The 17,879-nt window shown below is 38.9% G+C and overlaps 1 protein-coding gene across 3 annotated transcripts; it reads right to left on the bottom strand.

The window, feature by feature from the left end:
* Positions 1-3,961: 3,961 nt before the first annotated feature.
* LOC149289223 (cell division cycle protein 16 homolog) lies at positions 3,962-16,704 on the bottom strand. Of its 3 annotated transcripts, none has more exons than XM_089490928.1 (18): positions 16,657-16,704; positions 15,791-15,845; positions 15,056-15,153; positions 14,795-14,833; positions 14,159-14,302; positions 13,294-13,453; positions 13,082-13,173; positions 12,267-12,400; positions 11,736-11,815; positions 10,640-10,689; positions 9,736-9,809; positions 7,551-7,676; positions 7,048-7,200; positions 5,668-5,731; positions 4,862-4,923; positions 4,604-4,739; positions 4,348-4,438; positions 3,962-4,230 (listed from the first exon to the last, which is right to left on the bottom strand). In XM_089490928.1, exons 1-18 carry the CDS (start codon positions 16,702-16,704, stop codon positions 3,962-3,964), a joined length of 1,875 nt encoding a protein of 624 aa, XP_089347054.1. The 3 variants fall into 3 exon arrangements, with proteins under 3 accessions (XP_089347054.1, XP_089347055.1, XP_089347056.1); XM_089490929.1 differs by having other exon boundaries at positions 15,056-15,150; XM_089490930.1 differs by lacking the exon at positions 7,048-7,200 and having other exon boundaries at positions 15,056-15,150.
* Positions 16,705-17,879: the final 1,175 nt, after the last annotated feature.

The following is a 17,879-nucleotide window of genomic DNA, read 5'->3' as shown; positions in this document are numbered from 1 at the left end:
GCTGGAGTTTCGGCAGCAAGCTCTCAGACTGGCCGGGTCAGACACCGATCCTTTCGGGGCAGCAACCGCCGTCAGCAGCGCGAGTCCCCTTCTGAAGCCGGGGCGCGCTCCCTACCTGCACAGGTGCCGCTCGCTGTCTGGTGCACGCGCCCGCCTCCTGCTTATAGTGCGAGATGCTGGGGCAGCGCCAACCCGCCCCGCGTGCACGGCTCGGCGCGCTCCCGCTGCAGCACATCAGCGTCACTTACCCAGAGGCAGGCATACAGTGGGCACCCGGGGTCGTTCGCCACCCATACTGGCACCTGGTATCATCCAAGCATAAAATACATAACTGAGCCAGAAGGCATGCCAACAAATACTGCTTACACGATTACACGCTATAACGATATTTCTTTTCGAAGCAAATATTTGGTTAATTGAGGTAGAATTCAGGGAAAACTTTATTTAAACTCGACAAAAAAGTGTCTCTATATAATGTAAATCCTGTTCGCGTATTCAGTGAATGAGTAACGTATGTGTGGAAGCCCGCGAATGGTATGGCTGCTATCCGGGGTGCTGAAATCAATTGCTTGATTCAGATAGCCTGCCGTCAGGATCTCTTTACACGAGTGCTTGGTCTCTGCTCTCCTGTGGTATGGGTCCCACTCAAAGTAATAGTTAAACAAAGGATGTCATCAACTGAGAAGGTAGTAGATACGTGGAATGTACTTTCAGTAGACGCAGTACATGTTAATACAATGAGGGAACTTAAATATGTGAATCTGGGATGAGGCCAAAGCCTGGTCAGGAGAAACAGGCATAGTGGATGGGTCAAATGGGTCTCATCTGCAGTTAAATTCCATGCGTCCATCAGCACTAGATGCCAACATCATTAAACTAGTCATAAGACCACGACTGATGATCACATAGCAATACTTTCTTTAAAACTATTTGATTTAATTAACCGCAACTAATGGCTCCAATGGGCACTTACTCATCATATCCTTTTATTTGTTGCGTTTCACACAAAAATATGTCTGAAACACAAATAGATGACATTTTGTAAATCAAATTTTTATCGGCACAATACAATTGAAAAGCAAATGTGTAAAAATTTGTATTTCTTACATACCCTGGCAATTTTTGGATAAAAGAGGAAAGTGAGCTTGAGAGAAGAAAAGGAAAAGAGGGCAGAATGAAGGCTTAAACATAGAAAAAACAAGAAAATATCAGCACTGATCAACTCTGGATTGCAGCATAGACCACTTTTCTGGGGACCATTTTAAAAATGATATAGCAATTATCTAAATATTCCTAAGATCTTATATCAAGACTGCCACTAACTTACGACTGGGGTGGCTCTTGGGTTTATGGGACCCTAAGGAGAAAAAAAATAGTCATCTTAAATATACTTGATGTGTGATGTACTTCCATTTCATCAGAGCAAAAAGATATTGTTACGTTGTGTGTAATTCTCCATTACTTACCTTCTGTCTTAAATGCCAAGTGAACAGCTAAGTCGTACCTGCAGCGGAACTCCAAATGTCATTGAAAATGATGGATTTGTCAGAATTAGCCAACGTTTCATAGGGGCAAAACTTATAAAGCTTTGAGGAAGTGATAATTCGGCATTCCGTTAATTTAGAGAACTCACGCACTTTAATAACCTAGGCAGGCAAACTGAATTCCCCATCACCGGACACGGTGGGGACCTGGAGACCTGATCTGCCTAAATAGTAGCTTCATGTTGGCTGCTAAATCTTAGCAGAATTTTCCCCGACCGATATCATGTTTTAAAGACAAATACAAATGTATAAAAAGAAAAAAAAAGTATGGTGGATCATTACTTTTGTGTAAATACCGTATATATATTCTAAGCAATCATTCTAAACCAAGGGTGTCCAACCTGCGGCCCTCCAGCTGCTGCAGGACTACATCTCCCATCCTCCTCAGCCAGCCCCTTAGCTGAAAGAGCATCATGGGAGATGTAGTCCTGCAGCAGCTGGAGGGCCGCAGATTGGACGCCCCTGTTCTAAACATTCTTCCTTTTCTTAGTGACTATGCTCTTTCACCCAACACTTCATAAATACTTCATTTGTTCGGAATTTTCTAATATATATATATATATATATATATATATATATATGGCAACCCTACTCCCTACACTAAAGAACTTGTTGAAGCAACCTTGACCAAACACTAGTCATTTCCGTGCCAGAAAATGTTAGTTTGTTCAAGTTGCTCATTAAAACATCGTATTAAATGTAATTGGCAATAAAAATGTACATTTCCGGCCCCTTAAGCACAATACTTATATAAACGTATTCATTACATCCTATGACTGAAATAGCCAATAGCGCTATGATAAAAAGAAATGCAAATATGATGTCAGTAACCAAATTAACCAATTAGGATGTTTTTCTCATATTAGCTTTGTACGAAACCTGTCACCCATTTTCCGTGGCGCCGTGCTTTACACCCTTCCAGCCGACGCTTGGCATTGTGCAGATATCTTTGGCTTCTACGCAGCTGCTCCCCATTCACAAAGCTCCCAACGCACAGGGCTTGCGCCGATGTTGAGGACAGGCAATTTTTACATGCTGCGCACTGTATCGCTCTACATCACTCTGTACTCCTAAAAACTCCTCGTTTCATATGAATAGCCCTTACGGTGGATCAGGGCAGAATGATCACAAACTGACTTTCTGTCACTTTCAAAGTCACCAAGCTCTTTAGTACAACCGATTTAACTGCCATTTGTTTACGGAGATGGCATGCTTACTGTGCCGTGAAAAAGCCCCTATTTTTGATTGTCACATTACAGTGTCTCAGATCATATAATTAGCTAATTCTAATATGACAATAAGACTTAACACAAAATGCAGCTTTTAAATAACCTTGTCATTTATTGAATGTAAAGAGTTCATGAGAACCTCTATCACCCATGTGAAAAAGTAATTGCCTCTAAACCTAATAACAACTGCAATGAAACATTTGCAATAACCGGCAATGCTTCTTTTACACCCCTGCGGAGCAATATTCTCTTGGAAGGTTTTTACGCATCAACTGCCTTTTAAAGTTGTGTCGTAGCATCTCGATCAGATTCAAGTTAGGACTCGGCCACTCGAAAACCTTCATTTTGTTGCTGAAACATTAAAGTGTGACAAATATGCAAAGCTTTTTCACAGCACCGGGCATGATTTTATACACCTAAGCTCAATAATTAGGAGGGGTGTCCATATACTTTTGGCCACACAGTGTACACTGCAAGAAAAGTGCAGGCAGCCACATTTGCTTGGCATCACCAGGTACAATTTTTAATGTATGGCTCACAGCTATTCTAAATATCTTTGGTAACATTTGTTGCCCGTCTACTCATTTATTAAAAGAAAACCTGAATTATACTTATATGCGACTGCATAACTATTGGTTATAACATATTTGTGTGTATATATTATATATATATATATATATATATATATATATATATACGTAAGAGTTCCAAAAGCAATCATATCTTCTATTTTGCTCGTTTTCGTCTTAATTGCGGACGATGAACAAAACCGGTGCAACATGTATGGTCGGAAATCCCAATAAAATTCACATTATCAGTTCTATAGTTGGTCACTGACATCAATACACTAAGATGTATTTATTCACATGCTTTTTTGTTCTTTTACGTGTTATTTATTTTGCATGACTTTATTACAATTGTAATATCTATTCAAAGACATACTAAAAAGATTTTTTTTTTATTTAAAAAAAAAAAGCGTAATGGGTGAAGTTCATTCATTTGTTCTGTTATCTGTAAAAATGAAAAAATCTCACAAGAGATTAACATGCTCTCCCCTTTTGTCTACTCAAGAGGCCAGCATTATACTACTTTGGCAGTAGAGAGTCATACTCCCAGTCTGTTTTACATATGTCTGATTCCAGACAGGATTCTGCAGAGTCCAACGTAACCTCTCATGTTCTTCTAGCTTCATGTACTGTGGTCAGACATAGAGGTTTCCAGCATCATATCGCTCTCGTTCATCTCAATTTCGAGGGCCTCTTCTATAGGAGACCTGGTATCTGAAGATTTAGGCAGAAGTTGAGAAGTCTCCAAGGCCATGATGCCACTTTCATCAAGAGACTGGCGTTCAAAATCAAACTCCTTGTCCTCCCAGGGAGGTGAAATTATGTTTTTAAGGGTTTTCATTGTGTGGACATCAAAGTCGTAGCATTGCAGTTTTTCTTTAATCTCCGTTCCTAGGAAGATAAAAATGGGTTTTAAATGCCAATATAATAGTTTAATCCCAAGCCCTTTTATGAAAGACAGGGATCAGAGACGAAACATGTTTAAGAACATGGTTTGAGAGGCCTCACCAATATATGCTTCAGAGTCACCAATGTACATTTCTATGCAGTGCCCGAGCATCGTGACGGAAAACGTATCATCCCTCCTAAGGCCAAGAGCCTGTTACAAGAATAACATATGTTAAGAATAGAGAATAATTTTAATGACACTATACTTGCAATAACATATTTTGGCCCTCTGACTCTTCAAGTCCCGTTATGGTTAGCAAGAGCTATTTTTAAAGCCCCCAACTGTACGCCACGCAAAAGCCTGCAGAAAACTTACGGTATGAAAATAGTCAATTGCACTTTCAAAGTTTCCCATCAGGCTATGTATATAACCAATAGCTGAATATGTCGAAGCATTTTGTGGGATAAGCACCAAGGCTTGACGGTGATATTCCAAGGCCTCCTCGTATTTTCTACAAAAATAAGCAAATACAAACGATAAACAACATAGACAATAATGGAATGTATTTTTAATTAAAAAAAAAAAAAAGTTTCATAGGATACAAGAAATCCTAAAAGATAGGCAAGGACTTACTTGAGTTTTCTACATACATGGCCTAAGTTGTTTAGCAAAGGCTCCCATTTATCCACGGTTACCTTCAAAGGAAAAAAACATGAACATTATTAAAATACCTTTGTATTAATCTTCTCACAGGCACTTGTAGTTGAAGTTACGGTTCAGCTTAGCGACAGCAATGTGTCTGATACTTGCTTATATCTCCTCTACCTGGTTGATTGTTTTGAGATCTCTAGGAGAACTAAACATTTCAGCTCACAGAAATCACTATGCAATTACGCAGGTCCGATCCCAGTGACTACCCTTCTGCAAGAATGGCAATTTTTCCCTTGTGCAAAGAACAGATGATGTGAAGATATTCCTTGACGCTGATATAGACATGGATTATGTAGGACCAGCCCTATAGAATGCCTTATAAAATATGTTAGACAGAATGTGAAACTCTCTTGGATATGGTGCTCTGTTTTAAAACACGTACAGAAATCAGGGTCCCAATCACCCTGGGCAGGATGTGTTTTATGGTAAGGAGGATGAAATCTATTATTAATATTATCTGAAACAGACAAAGCTGCTTAAAACAGATTACAACATTTAAAAACAAGAATGGGCTTGGTGTATTATAATAGTATTTTTTTTACAACACTCAGGGAGACAAAGCTGGCCGTGCAAGAACCCTATTGTATCATACACTTATTATTTATACCAACAATTTCTGCTGATCTTTACACAATATAAGGTATAACATACTTATACATAAGGTAATGATGGCCCTGCTCACACGTTTGCAACCATGTCTTCGTATCTGATGGCAAAGGGTCACTAACCTCATTTCCAATTGCTTTAATTTTTTCTAAAGCATCCAAGAACCACTTTTCTGCAGTCTTCCAGCTGTAACATTTATTAAAGTGCCAATCAAACAAAGATCACAAAGCCCTGCGCAGAAGAGCACAATGTATAGTAGACATGTTCAAATAGGCCAAAAATTGATTCACACGTTTTTGGCCCATTTGATTCTGGACAACAAATTTTGTTCCCTGCCCATTTGTTGCCCAGTGCCCACATTCACACTCACTCTCTCTAAATGTTTCCCTGCCGACCACTTCCGCATCTTCTATCTTCTCCCTTATCTCCAATCTACTCTCTTCCACCTTCATCCTCATCTCCACAGGAACTTCCTCCTAAACGACGGCGCTTGCAGTGACATACTCTCCCCGATCTTCCAAATGGCAAAGAGGACATCACCGAAAGTGGTGTCCGCCACATTGGCCTCAGTTCAAGTGATGGAAAATGAATGCACTTTCGGTATCATCCACTCCTCCGATTCGAGGATTGTAGAGCGCATGTCAACGCAAGCGCTGCCATTTTGGCGGAACTTCCCACCGGGTATGTCCGCGGACAAAGACAGAAGATAGAAGATTGAAGTTGAAGAAGAAGATGCGGAAGCGGTCAGCAGAGAAGGTAGGGAAACAGAGACAGTGAGCAAATGAGAGTGTGAGTGAATGTGGCCCCACTAATTTTGGGTGAAAATTCTGAGCTTTTTGCATAGTTTTCGACTGAATCAAATTTACCAGAATTCTGTAAATTTGCAATTCATACAAATCTGAATGCACAAGTCTTATGTATAGCATGTAAATTTTAATTACCAGTTTGCCTCATTTTTAACATTTGATGAGATTTTTTTTTAATCAGAATTAACAAACAGCATGGATGTATTGCAACAATTACGGAAGCAGATGGAAGAGAGAGAGAGAGTGAATGAAGGTTAATGACAACAAATTGAAAAAGCCCTCAATTTTGCCCGAACGGAAAGAGGAGAAAACAAATGTGTTTGCCCAAAAACAAATGGACCAAAAAACAAAAAAAAATTGTGGGAATCGTTGTTTTTTTTGGTCTATTTGCAACAATATAATATTTGTTAATCGTAAAGTGTGATTTTATAAAATATCAGCATTTTGCAATACACACAGATAGTAGAAAACAATTGAAAAACTTATGCAAAAATAGGAGTTAGTTTACCGAAACTTACAAAAAAACAAACAAAACGATCAGCATGTTGGCGAACCCCTGCAGTGTAAAGCAGAATGTGTTAATAAACAAAGGCTGGGCTTACAAGCCTAGATGAGATGAAAGATCATGATAGTGTAGGCAGTATGCATCCACGATGTAACTAGATAGACACATACATATGACATTTAACAACTTACTCTCCATTCTGAAATGCAACCACACCAACTTCATGCATCACAAAAGGATCCTCTGGGGCAATGCTCAAGGCCTGACTAAAAAATCTCTCCGCCAACTTTGAGTTATTTGTTAGCCCGTATTCTAATCCAATATACAACATTGGCAAATGGCACCTGCAAAAAAAGACATCTATATTGCAAGAGTCAGGCATGCTCCTCTACTACACTGTGGAAGACACACATCATATTATATACACCTAGTATATATTCATCAGCTCATATAAAGTAGGTGCAAAGCTATGGGGCCATAGGTCCTTTCATAAAGCATTGATGCATATTTCCCCCCCCAAAAAAAGAAGAAAATGAAAGACAACTTGGAGACATTTTTTCCCCATACTTTACACTACAGAATTAGTTCGTAATCAGTCCTTGGGCTTATTTTAGATTCAGGATAGCTTAATCCCCTTGCCGTTTTAGCCTCTACCACTTCTGTGTGTTGACAGCCCTGTCAGTGATTAGCATACCCTTTCATTAGTTGTGCTGCGGTGAAGTAAGCAGCCATAGCCTGGTCATGTTCACTCTCCACTGCAAAAGAATGGCCATATGCAATCCACGCTGGCCCATAGCTTCTCTCCAATGTGGTGGCTTTACTGAAAAACAAACACATTGCCCATGATGAATAATAATGGGAAACCTTAAACCTTAAAACACTGTAACCACACATTAATATACATATTTTCACTCCTATTAGGTAATTAAACCTTAACAGAGCTGCCATTTCATTTTTTTCTCCCTGAAGGGCTAATCACATAAAACAAGCTTTTAATAAACAGTCTAGTCCCCAACATTGTATTATCAATATGCTTAGAAGCATATTGAAGACCATTTTGATTGGGCTCCTATGCATTTTACCGCATGCGAGTTCAAGTAGACACTCTTTAGTTACTGTCCAGAAGTCTCACTTTCTAACTCCTATAACTAAAAAGAGCGTAACCATTTGCATATAGTTAAATGGAGGGAATATGCACTTAACATGAAAACAGGGCTCTGTAAGGGAATAAGCCTGGTAAAGTTGAAGAACAAGGGCACGTTTAAGCACTAAACACAGCAATGTCCTCCTAATGGAAACCATGATGGATAATGATGTCTGCAAAGGTGGAGGAGCCAGGGACTATATAAATGCTAAACAAATGACATATAGTGACAAAACGCCTTAAAACATATGTGGCACGTCAGAGATATATTGCATATTTGATGGGGTGTTTCCAATCGATATTTCCCAATAATAATGGGTGTAAAGGTTAAAATTCTCATGGAAGGGGAGTTCCTCAGATAAACAAGAATTTATCCATATACAGGGAAATATAGAAGAGGCTGTCAACTGAGGTTGCTCCTGGATATGACCATGAAATATATACAAAACAACACATCTTGGTCGGTATTAACAGAAAGGCCTTTCTGACAATAATGATTTATCCACACAAAGGGAAATCGAAGCAGATCATGCAACACATTTACCGCATTTGCTCGATTATAAGACGACATCCAAAATCTGAATATTAATTTAGGAAAAAAAAGAAAAAGGCTGAATATAAGATGACGCTATAGGAAAAAAGTTTTACTAGTAAATGTTAATTCATGTAAACTGTTTTTATTAATAAAAGATTAAAAAACTATGATTGAGAAAAATATTTTTTTAGTTTTCATTTTTTTTCCCAACCTGCCCCCCAGTTATGCACATCTGCCCCAGAAATGCCTTATACCCCCTATATGCCATTGTGCCCCATGATATGTCTTTTAACCCTCTAAATGCCATTGTGCCCCATGATATGCCTTTTAATCCTCTAAATGCCACTCTGCCTTCATAAATGCCTTATACCCCTATATGCCACTCTAGCATTTAGGGTGTTTAAAGGCATATTATGGGGCAGAGTGGCAAATAGGGAGGTATAAGGCATTTTAGGAGGCAGAGTGGCATCAAGGGGGTTAAAACGCATATCTGGAGGCAGAGTGGCATTAAGGGGGTTAAAAGGCATATCAGAGCACTCTGCCTACAGAAATGCCTTATGCCCCCCCCATTTAACACCCCCCCCAAACTCACCGGCGCTTCTAACTCCCTGTTAGTGTAGTCGGGGCAGTGAGTAAACGGCTACGCGATTCGCATAGGCAACTTCCGGTGCAGCGGGAAAGGAGGTGCCGCTAGCAGCGGGGGTTGTCTGCGTCCATCGCGCATACACCCTCCAGCTGTCAGGGAACGGTGCAGGGAACTCTCCTCTCTGACAGTCGGGGAAGGCCTAAGATACGGACGCAGACAACCCCCGCTACTAACAGCACCTCCTTCCGGCTGCCGCGGAAGTTGCCTACGCGAACCACATAGACGTCTACGTAAGTTTTTTTGGGGGGGGGGGGTTGGTAGTGTTAAATGGGGTGCACAAGATAGGAGGGATCTGGATCTTAGTCTCATAGTCATTTGAGGACTGATAATAAGACGACCCCGATTATAAGACGAGGGGGTATTTTTCAGAGCATTTGTTCTGGAAAAAAACTAGTCTTATAATTGAGCAAATACGGTATTATTTGTCTAAAAAATTGTACAAAAGTACAACATTTCAATCCACCTCTTCTATGGGCCTGTCACAATATAATTCTAACGGAGCACTTAGTGAATGAAGACTACCGAATCGACAATACGTATCACTTATGGCGTACCTGAGATATCTTCTGGCGTGTTCATTTTTATGTCCAACCATGAGATAGTAACAGCCTACCGCAAACCAGGATACCTACAGTCCATCAATAAAACACAAGCCAATTAAATGAGGGCATTAATTATAGTCGTGTCATCGGAAATTACATTCATTTAATCCTGTAAATTGCCATTTGATGTGACTTTTGCTGCTCCACACCACACTAAGCTGATTCTCTCTGGCAATTCTCATAAAGACTTTAATTAGTCAAGGGGTTATTAAGGCTGTTCTTTACCACCGGCAGTATAAGAAGGAGTCAGGATGTTTGTCTAGTAGACTTGGCTAATATGACAGACACAGAACACATACAAACCGCTAATAGGTATCAGCCTGAAAACATCATCAGCCAGAACCGATTTAATTCAGAAAGTACATTTTAAAAACTTGCTTTTAAAAAGACTGACAGTAAAATTGTTTGGGGGGATTCCCCATTAATGTGTTTGTTCCAAAACTGCACAATTTGAAAATATTTTCTAGCGCAAGCTAAGTAAACAGGCAGGTAGTAGCTGATAACTACACAACTCCTGTAATACTAAGTCTGCCTGCGTCTGTTCTAAAGTGCGCAGAGGATTACTAAAGAAAAATCTGGATTGCAGCGCCTAAATCTAGGACCCACCGGACCATCTAATAACAAAATGGGTATCTTTGGTTCCCGCAGAACTGCATCCAGGCATTAAAAGAAATGGGGAAAAATGACTTTTTAAACAAATCATATTTTATATCCTTTCATTTTCTTTGTAGAAAGCTGCTAATGCTTATGGCTTTTTTTCTTTCAAAACAAACTATCAATAATAATACTTACTTTGGCAAAAAAAAAACATTTGGCAACAGCATTTAATAACAATAATAAAACCGCAAATACTTACAGGGTTGTTGGGATACAAATCCACCAATTTATGTGAAAGATAGAACAGCTCTGTCAAAATAAAAAAAAACATTAAGTTGCGATTTGGTTTGGACCTAGGAGAAGCCAGATGTTTTTTCCGATCAAGTTATTACATTAATTTATTACGTCAGGCTCCTGCTTCACCTCTCCATGCCCAGGTGCCACTTACCCATAGCTAACCCCTGACACACACAATAACACCATTCATTGACATTCACATAGACACATGCTTATGGTAACACCATACACAAACATACACTTACAGACTCTAAAACTCACACGCCAACATATGCTCACTAACACCTTACAGTAACACACACATGCTAACACAATACACTCATGTACACACTAACACCATAAACTAATACACATACTCTAACACTATATGCTGACAGACTCATGCTAATGCCACAAAGCAACGCACACACAAAACCATACAAGCTAACACACATGTAGACACTATTCAACAACATACACTCACACGCTGACTAACACTATACATATATTATATACAATATATACACTAACTCTAACACTGAACCTGGCACTACTATACAGTAGACACACAAACCCTGGCACTATACATTTACACACACAGAAACATACATACTAACAGTACAGCATACACACATAAACACATGCATATACTACTCCACCTCCCAGAGACCTACTTAGGGGGTCACATAATGTATATAATGCTTCACTGCGCCCTTGCAGCCAGATTCCTGATGGTGGCCCTAGCCAGTGCTACCCCTTGTCCTGCAAAACCCTAGGCGTCAGGAAGTTATTTCCTGTAACCATGGTGACCTGGGTTTGACGAGCCCTTTCCAAAACATCAGCAGGCATCCTCAGTTTATTTTAGTTCTAATGTATCCATACATACGATTCCCAGGACGGATCCCCAGTAGGCCCTACGGCATAGGTTAAGCCGGTTCTAAACCCTGTCACGTGTCAAACCCTTATTCTGTCACACTGCTGGTACTGGGTTGCTGGAACGCCACTGCTCACGATAGAAACATGTTTGTCCTTTGATTTCCACAGCCGTCAATCACCACACAAAATAATGCAATTCTTACCATTTGCTTTGTTCAGTTCTACTAGAGTGCCTATATGTACAGGTAAACAATTTGCATGGAAGGGATCTTTTTCCATTACTCTGGGGGGGAAAAATATCCAAATTTAGAATGTTTCCACGTATGTGTGTACCAAGAATATTACAAAATAACACATGCGACCTGCCTCCAGATGCTGTTTTATTTTATACTGTGCTATTTTAAAACACAGTTATACATCATTAAGCAATACTTCTTTCTAGTCCTGTGTCCTAACTGGGGATTCTGCCACTATGGCTTCGTTATTTCCATCGCTGAGCAAAAAGTTAGGCACTTGTAGGCTTACATAAATCCAGGTATATGGTAGATTCAAGGAGAAGGGGGGCTGTTCTTCTGGATTCAAGAGTAATGTTTTCATTGAAAGACTACAGTCCAAGGTTTTTTCCTATTTTTGCATGATGATATATCCTTTTTAACTAATCTATATGCACATACGACATACTATTGAGATCACTAAATACATAGGAGGATATGAGTAACGCAAGGACTACTCACACAGAAGTCAGTTTATAGCACATCTTGAAGTCACAATTGTAGTAATGTCTTTCTGCTAAAGATACAACCACATCCAGGTTTTCTTGAAGGCCATCTATTGATTCTGGAATTACCGTTTCACTGGGTTTATTATACTGCAAAATAACTAATCGTGTTAAACCTACAAAACCCCAAACCAAATCTTTACATACATACAATAATGCATTGTGCCTTTTTACATTAAACAGTACAACAGCCTTAGGTGTTGCTGTGTATATGTGTATATCATATGTATCTCTCCAGCTGCCATGTCAATCATTGTGAAAGTTATAGGGCCAAACAGACAGACGTGCCAGCTGGCTACTCTTATCCATTAGATACATGTGAATACTATGAGCTTGCTACCTTATTTAATGTTATATATATATATACTTTGAAAAAAATATGCTTACATTTAGAGATCATTTAGGAGAAAGTTAAATATTCTGCAGAAACAGGTTGAGAAAGAGAAGGTCTGAAGAATGGTGGGAGAAGGTGAAATAACATTCAGGTGGAGCAAGTCTCTAGGATTACTTTATCCCAAACCACGTTCCAATACCTACAGCCCCAACATCTTATCACTTTATAACTTGGGTTATTTTTGTTTAATGTGACTTTGTAGTCCGCTGTATTACACGTACGAGGTATATAAATACATATCTTTTATAAGCATCTTATTTGTGAAACATGTTAAATTATGAGCACAGTAAATTAGATATAACATACATAAAGATATAGAGATCTTACAACAAATATGTTTCTTTTCGAGGCTATAGATATAAAACAATTTTTTTTACCTTTTTCAACTTGTTTTCAAAGAGAAAACGTAGTAATTCTTGATCTTCTGAACATTTTTTAGTAAGCGGTAGAGAATCTAAAAGTTCTTTTTCTTAAAAAAAAAAAAAAAAAAGATGAACAAAATGTTTTTACCAGAATGTATAAAATCTGTTCAATATTTTCAGTTCATGCCATACAGACTCGGCGACAGACAGACATAACATTTTCAAACCTTCTTGTGCAGTTAGCATGTGGTGTGCTGTTAATAAGTCAAACGCTTCGAAGCAGTAAGCATCAAACTTCAAGGCCTCTTTGTAGCTGTAGGTTGCCAGGGTCCTGTTATCCAAAGCATCATAGATCTTTCCCCTCAGCAGGCAAATGGAGCTCTTGATCTGCAAACAGTGCAAACGGAGTTATATGCACAAACAGTACAACACAAAGCAGCAAAACTTATGTCAAATGTGTGTGTGTGTGGCTACTGAAAATTCTCATCACCAATCGAACCTACATGCAGTCAGAAATAAGCACATTGCGCCCCAATCAACATAACAAGGAAAACAAAAACATGCAAGCAAAGCGTCTACCTGTAAACCATGCGAGAAGTGTGAAACGTGTAATTGCACACAACATAGTTAATACAATGAGTTTTATAAACATACTTAAAAAAAAATGTAATTCCTCATTTGCACGCCTTTTGCTGTTGAGTATGGATAGAACATGAAATACATATTTTTTTGCTTTAAATTAAAGTCATCTCTGCACTCTGTAAATTATTCTCATAAACCGTCCTATCAATCCTAGAGCAAAATAGCTGTCAGCCGGCGAAACTACTTAATTCTGTAGGATCAAAGAGAAATGGTCCGCTAAACCTTCATTAGCGATTACACTGTATTTCATATATTTGAACAGTCAGCAAAGACTGCATTCGTTGCACCATTACATTTGGAATATTATAACTTTTTTTTCCAATAAAGTAAAGTTCTGGGGATTACAGACTGCATAGTAGATGATGCCACTTATATTTAGCGGTCACATTATAGTCAGGGCGATGTATTTCCTTGGAATAACACCCCAATTAACAAAATACATAACCGTACAGACGATTGTGACATCTGCCAATCCCCAGTCGGCGTGTCCTTGAGGTTCTTCTCATCTTTTATGCTCTTGTCAAACAGCTTCTTGTTAATAGGATCTTCCATATCAAGGATATCCAGAGCCTGCTGATACTCCTTAGCAGCATACTTCACACACACAAAAAAATAATAATAAAAAAATAAACTAAGCTGCCATTTCTACTACTTTACCAGTTAACAAAACTGAACTAAACACATCTATACAATCAAATACTAGAATGTTTTATTTGAGGCGTTTGAGATTTCATTCATTGTGTGCTAATTAATTTAAACTTGCCGACTTTTATTTATTGTAAGACGAGTGACTGCGTGATGCACGGTTAAATCCGCATGATGCAACACAAGCCATCAAATTGAATTCATTATGCAATATGAGGCCACAAGTAAGCCCTTGTTGGATTGCATAGCAATCCTGGTATATTAAAATGTTTAGAGGCTATATTAGAAAGAAACTATGATCTATAGTGATTTGTGTACCTCTGGACTTGTTATCTACATCGCCACAATATGTTTATTATCCATTCTTGCAGTGGACGAAGAACTAGTCAACAGTTTATAATGTTTCAAGAAAACTTCACAATACTTAGAATATTAACTTACATGACATCTAGCAGCGAGGTAACGGCACGACTCATATACCTGCACAGTTTAAAAAAAAAAAGGGGGGATTAAAACTATTTTGATTATATACCGGTATATATATATACACACACACACACACACTGCATACATATGCACGCTGCATACAGGAAGCCACACAATAATGCAGAATACACTACAAAGCCACATCAGTATATATTTTATCTGGACAAAATAGGCAGACTACATGCGTCAAGTGGCTTTATGTACGTGGTAATTTACCTTATCTAGTTTACGCGACCTCAGAGCATGAGATGCCCTGTGATACTGTGCAGTCAGGTACAGGCATTGTGCCAGCCAGTAAATATCCTGAGGTTCTTCTGTAATAAATAACAATACAAGTTATAAAGTTAGCTTGAGGATAAATATTAAGACATCAAGCATTTTATGTGATACTCCTGCATGCATGCAGTGCTTAGTTCCAAACCTTTACAGGTGGTGTTTTAAAAGGCCTTTAATATAGCATAATACAGTCATTGCATATTAGATGGTAGCTATACAAAAACATGAGCACCTTGTCTGTCCCCAGGCTGCCCACTGGACACAGCAGTGCTTTACTTCACCTAACCTTACATATCAAGCTTTAGTAATCATGAAGCTTTCCGCTACGGTGTTCAGTGATCAATGAATGGGTAGACAGCCCTGACCCAAACATTGGATTTTATATTTTACTGAATTATTTATACCAAAAATAAATAAAAAAAGTTACTGACTGCTCTACAATAGAACACACAGTCCATTCTTACTGAAGTTAGTAAACTAAATAATGACACAGCTTTCTGTCTACTTCAGAATAAAAGCAGGCTTTGTGTTTCAGAGAATAGCGCATATATTCAATAAACAGCAGCAGCAGGAAAGGGTTCCCACTAAAGAACTGGGGTATTGGACCCGCATAACGTACAGTGCCGTTACTACAACCAGTCGCACGTTTTCAAACGGGTCATAACAAAAGCTTACCGTGAGACAATGAAGCAACTTTATCTGCCCAAAACAAGGCACTCTGGTACTGTTGCTGTAAGGGAAAATAATATTTAAACATAAGGAAATGCAGACACACAAATATATATGTGTGAAAAGATATATATATATATAATAGATGCACGGATTGATGAACTTAGATAAGCAGCAGCTGAATTGTACAAAGGATAAAGATAGAGCCTAGAAATGGTACAATATGCGTTTGGCGCTGTCAGTCTGCAAACAGGAATATCCGGGTTATATAGAAGAAGGGTTTCCTAAACAAAATGGTGTTTTCTCCATAAATGCGGCACCCTGGCAGAGGCGAGGAAATGCTACCCTGTATAAAGATTAGTCGGAAGCGTCATTGAGGAATGGAGTACGTTAGTGACAGATAAACATCGAACTGACACACCGGCCAGTCGGATCAGCGGGAGAAATATGGCAACCAGGAAATAATTTGGGATTCCTAAATACAAAAGGCTCCATTACAATTATTTTATTCGTGTTCATGTGGATGCAGATATAGATAGATAGATAGATAGATAGATAGACAGATAGATAGGGATAGCAACCATAAAGTACTGGTAGTAAAAGCACCAGAGTTTTTATAAATGATCACTGCAGTGTGAAACAGGAAGGAGGCAGCTTCAGACTGTGTGACCCTGAGAATCTGCACCTTCACCCTGAAATTGGGGTACAAAAACCCCGGAGACTCAGGGTCAAACCCTGAGAGCTCCCAGAGTGCTCACACCCATGTTTGCACAGTAGGCATTAGTTACTACATTTGGCACTGATGTAAACCATTACAGAGATTTCAGGGTCACGTGATTTGAAGGGGGTCGATACCGATCACGTGGCTTTACCTGCTCTATGTACTGCCGAACTCGCCTTCTCAGACGTTCCAGACTCATATTTATTTCTTCTTAACGGCTGTGGCTTGTGAGTGGCGGGCACATAGGCAATGTCTCTGGGACTAGATAACCGGGCCGGTGCCTTCACTTTGCGATCTGCTAATCCTTCTGAACCCTTGTATTTTGTTCCCAAATTCACTATCGAGTCAAGATTTAAGATCTAATCACTCCCCGGTGTAATACGGTTTCATCGGCAGCGCCATATGCAATGGGCGAGACTGAGAGCCGGCAGCGACAGGATGCGTGCAACAAACATTTCGCACCGAACGGAAACAAAGGCGCACGCGTATAGGTTCCTAACAGACACTGTGCAGTTGCTTGCTCCCCTTTCAGGCCACACATACAGTATTTTTGCATTACTTTTAAAACACTAGTCTTTTTCAACAAAAAAATCAGTTTTTGCAGAACTCAAATGCCTGCAAAAGTAAATAGCGTAATTTTACTTCACCCTTCTCAGAAGAAAAATGAATGCCTATAGGCACCTGTGGCAAAAAAATATTGCGTCACAAGACCAGCGAAATTACATAAGCATGTACGTGGTTATTCATCTGTAGTATGTATATGTATATATATATGTATATATATGTATATATACACTAATTGTTCCAACAAAAAACACATATATTAATGTTAGAAATGCTTTTTATTTGGAATTATGAACCACTTGTTAATTAATATGTTCCCTTATTCCTTTTCCATCAAATGAATTACCATCAATAACAATATAAATGAAATTTGAGAAGAAGTCTCCATCAATAGTTCTGTCTTACCAACTAAAATAGTATTAACCCCTTCAATCCCAGGGGTTTTTGGTACCTCAAAGCCCAGAGCAATTTTGCCATTTTTGGGGTATGTCGGTTTAGCGATGATTCTCTTTTCCTGTGAATAGTGTACCCATGTAAACTATATATTGTTTTTTCAAGGAGAGATAGAGCTTTCGTTTGATACCATAATTAGATGATTAGCTGAAAATTTAGAATGAGAAATTTAGTAAAAACTAGCGAAGATTAGAAAAATAAACTAATTTTTTTTTACATTTTCCCTCTGAATCCTCACAAAATTAGGTAAAGTGATGGAAAATCCCCTCCAAGTTTATTAATTCAGGTGTCCTGATTTCAGAAATACCTAATTTATATAGATTTTCCAGACTTTCCCAGCACCAGGGAGCATACTAT

Source organism: Sceloporus occidentalis, unplaced genomic scaffold, assembly GCF_023333645.1.
Source record: "Sceloporus occidentalis isolate IW3139 unplaced genomic scaffold, rSceOcc1.0.p SCAF_47, whole genome shotgun sequence".
Classification (NCBI taxonomy): Eukaryota; Metazoa; Chordata; class Lepidosauria; order Squamata; family Phrynosomatidae; genus Sceloporus; species Sceloporus occidentalis.
This window is presented reverse-complemented; position numbering and strand designations above follow the sequence as displayed.